The sequence below is a fragment of the Calidris pugnax genome, unplaced genomic scaffold (genome assembly GCF_001431845.1).
Source record: "Calidris pugnax isolate Ruff unplaced genomic scaffold, ASM143184v1 scaffold797, whole genome shotgun sequence".
Classification (NCBI taxonomy): domain Eukaryota; kingdom Metazoa; phylum Chordata; class Aves; order Charadriiformes; family Scolopacidae; genus Calidris; species Calidris pugnax.
Genome location: NW_015091458.1, coordinates 1 through 442, shown reverse-complemented (window position 1 = coordinate 442; position 442 = coordinate 1). Strand labels below are relative to the sequence as shown.

The following is a 442-nucleotide window of genomic DNA, read 5'->3' as shown; positions in this document are numbered from 1 at the left end:
AGGAACGTGGGGCCCCCCCCCCCCTTCACGAGAGCCATGGGGCTCAGGAACTTGTGGGACCTTCACACAAGAGCCATGGGCCTGGGCTGGAGGGAATGTGGGACCCCCCCCATAAAATCTGGGGGGCTGGGAGGCTGGGCTAGAGGGAACGTGGGGCCCCCATGAGAGCCATGGGGCTCAGGAATATGTGGGACCCTCCCATGAGAGCTGTGGGGCAGCCCTGGCCCCACTGACAGCCCCTCTCTGCCCCACAGCCTGGCCCAGCACATCACCTACGTGCACCAGCACAGCCGCCAGCCCCCCTGCGCCTTCCAGCAGCTCGACATGAAGCTCATGAGGTGAGCGAGGCCCCGTGTCCCCCCGTCCCCGTGTCCCCATGGTGTCCCCTCATCCCTGTCCCCCCATCCCCATGTCCCCATGGTGTCCCCTGCCCCGTCCAGAT

General features: G+C 67.0%; 1 protein-coding gene across 1 annotated transcript in view; it reads left to right on the top strand.

The window, feature by feature from the left end:
• The window catches only part of MCM7 (minichromosome maintenance complex component 7), a 1,134-nt gene extending 792 nt beyond the window's left edge, over positions 1–342 (top strand). Inside the window, exon 3 of the mRNA XM_014961621.1 lies at positions 255–342. Within this exon, the coding sequence (XP_014817107.1) occupies positions 255–342 (88 nt within the window). The remainder of the gene's footprint in view (positions 1–254) is intronic.
• Positions 343–442: the final 100 nt, after the last annotated feature.